We start from the raw sequence: 2,938 nt of genomic DNA, 5'->3' as shown, positions 1-2,938 counted from the left end.
AACTAAACAAAAAAGGGGATACAGATGAATGTCCATTTTGTATCTGTGTATTCAAAATGGTTAGGATAGATATATAGCTACATTCTCTTAATGAATAGAGGGATTTGTTCTAATAGTGTTTGTAAATAGGATATCAAGTCTGCATCTTGTACAGCAAATAACCACTAGGAAGAGAGTATGTGATGTATTAATTACTGAAACTGTCATACCAATTTGATTTGAAACTGTCTCATTGCTATTTGTCTCTTAATAAAATTATGGGAAAAAAATCACAAGTTATGCAAATACATGAAAACAATACCCTGATGAATAATAAATGGTTCATAGAAGAAATTAGACAGTTCCTATAATTAAATAATAATGCTGTAAAAAATGGCAGGTCCAACACAGGGCTGGCCAGACAGCTTAGCGGACTAAAGCAGAGTGCAGCAGCCAGGCTTTGATCTCAGGCTTGCTGTGCTGGCCCTGCCCCCAGGGTCAGCTGAGACACGATTGAGACTGGGCATGGTGGCACTCCCTGGTAATCCCAGCGCTTGGGAGGTTGAAAACAGGAGAATCACTACAAGTCCGACCTATGTAGCAAGACCCTGTAACACCCTGTAGACCCTGTACTAAAAAGTTCATAAGAAAATAAATAATAATGCCAGCACAGCATATCAGAACCTATGGAAAACAGTGCTAAGTGGAGCATTTAAAGCTTTAAATGTTCACATCATGCCCACATCAGAAAAGCAAGAGTGAATCCAACCAAATGACTCAATGTACTTTAAGGTAAAAACAATCCAAATCGAAAGCTTGTACAAGGAAGAAAATTATTAAAGTCAGAGAAGAAATCAATGAAAATCTAGACTAAAAAATACAAATAATCAATGAATCATATAGTTAGTTCTTCAAAAAATAAAACACACAAACATCTAGCCAATATAAACCACAAAAAGGAAAGACCAAAATAAATACAATTAGAAATGACAAAGGTAAAATCATAATGGACACTGACAAAATCCAGACTATTACTGGATTATTTTTATGTTAAAAAAGGATTATTACTACTTTGAAAAACTGCAATCTAATAAACTGGATAATTTAGAGGAAATGAATAGATACTTAGATACATATGAATTACCAAAATTAAATCAAGAAGATATAAAAACCCTGAACAAGAAATAAAACAGGTAACAAAATTGAAGAAGTAATAAAAAACATACCAACTAAACAGCACACAGGTTGCTTGTGATTCACTGTTGAATTTTACAAGAACTTTAGGGAAAATGTCAATGCTCCTCAATTCTTTAAAGAAGTTGAAAGGGAAGTAGTAATCCCAAAGTCATTACTGGAAGCTAGGATTACCAAAAAATAAAACAGCAAAAAAAAAAAAAAAAAAAAAGAAAAGAAAAGAAAGAAAGAAAAAAGACAACTACAGGCCAATCTATTTAATGAACATAGTTGCAAATATATTGAAGATACAGGCAAGCAGAATGTAGCAAATCACCAAAAAAGGTAATACAGCATGATCAAACAGGCTTCATACCAAGGGTGAAAGGGTGATTAAACATACACAAATCAAGTCTTATGAACAATTTCAGGATTTGAACTTTCAAACGTAGCACATTAGTTTCTTTCATGGAAGTAATTAATAATGTATTTTCTCACAAAAAAAGAAACATGGTCTTTTCAAGTCATCTGTGATATCTTAACCCCCTTTAATTGACACAAGAGAGATCATTTTCTTTAACTTTGGATAACATCTTAATGTAAGAAATGGTTCTACTCCTATACAAATTAGAACAAATCATTATCTAGAAAAACTATTTCTAAAATCAAAACCAATTATGTATTTTCTAAAATAGTTATTTCACTCATAAAATCAAAAGTTTGGGTATTATTTTTATGTTACAATTTGAAAAATTTTGTTGATCTTCTCCAAATTAGGAAGTCAAAGACAGTCCCTTTAATCCACAGAAACTAGTCATGGGTTATCAATGGAATGGAAGTAAATAACAGGCTTTATTACAGTTAAAAACCTGCACATCTACAATTTTTAAAAGGCTTGTACCAACTCTAAATAATTAACGAAAGTCTATGATTAAGGTTGATGTTGAAGACCTTTACAAAAAGATTTACACTTAGCTACACTACCTTACCCAAAAATATGTTATGACATTACCTGCATTGTCTGGAAAGAAAAATCTTCTTGTAAGAACTTCTTAATGTGAGGAACCACCCCTTTTGGTAGAGTATTAATTGCATTTAATAATTTCTTCACCTCTAATAGTAGGTTAACAGGGACAAGATCGGTAGGTATGTCCTTATTCTGTTTGTCCTATAAAACATTAATCCATTAAAAAGTTATAGTTTTATACATATTTTCATTTCTTCTACTGATAAAACTAGAAAAAGTATTAAAAAAGGAACAAAATCCCAACTGTATATAGGTCATTATGACAGAACCAAAAATACAAGTAAAAAAGAGAAATTTTCTCTGTTCTCAAGAAATTTACATTATATTATTTTACATAACACAAAAATGATATATACAGGATTGCTTTTTATATTATGACTGTTTCAGCTACTAAAACTATAGCAATTTGAAAATGAATTAAGTTCTGAGTTTAAATTGCAAATAAAAATGGAATCATTTCAATTATGAATAATAATAATCTTGCAAATTCAAACATATTTTTATAGACTTAATATAGCCAGTGAGATAGCTCAATAGACTAAAATGTCTGCGTAGGCAAGCTTAGACAAATGCAGGGACCATGGTTCGATCTCCAGCACCACATGCCACACTAGCTCCGCCCCCAGGGTGGACTGAGCCAGCCACAGAGTCCAGGGATAGTGACATACACCTGTAATCCCAGTGCTGGGGAGGCTGAAAAACAAGAGGAACACTTTGAGTCTGAGCTGCATAGTGAGACCCTGTAACAACCAAATAATA

At 32.4% G+C, this 2,938-nt stretch overlaps 1 protein-coding gene across 1 annotated transcript in view; it reads right to left on the bottom strand.

Moving 5' to 3' along the window:
• The window catches only part of Dzip3 (DAZ interacting zinc finger protein 3), an 89,616-nt gene that overhangs the window by 64,911 nt on the left and 21,767 nt on the right, over positions 1 to 2,938 (bottom strand). Inside the window, exon 4 of the mRNA XM_004643976.2 lies at positions 2,165 to 2,320. Coding sequence (XP_004644033.1) covers positions 2,165 to 2,320 — 156 coding nt within the window. The remainder of the gene's footprint in view (positions 1 to 2,164; positions 2,321 to 2,938) is intronic.

Source organism: Octodon degus, unplaced genomic scaffold (genome assembly GCF_000260255.1).
Source record: "Octodon degus isolate 3935 unplaced genomic scaffold, OctDeg1.0 scaffold00187, whole genome shotgun sequence".
In the NCBI taxonomy this organism is placed as follows: domain Eukaryota; kingdom Metazoa; phylum Chordata; class Mammalia; order Rodentia; family Octodontidae; genus Octodon; species Octodon degus.
Note: the sequence above shows the minus strand (reverse complement) of the source record. Positions and strands in the feature narration are given on the sequence as shown.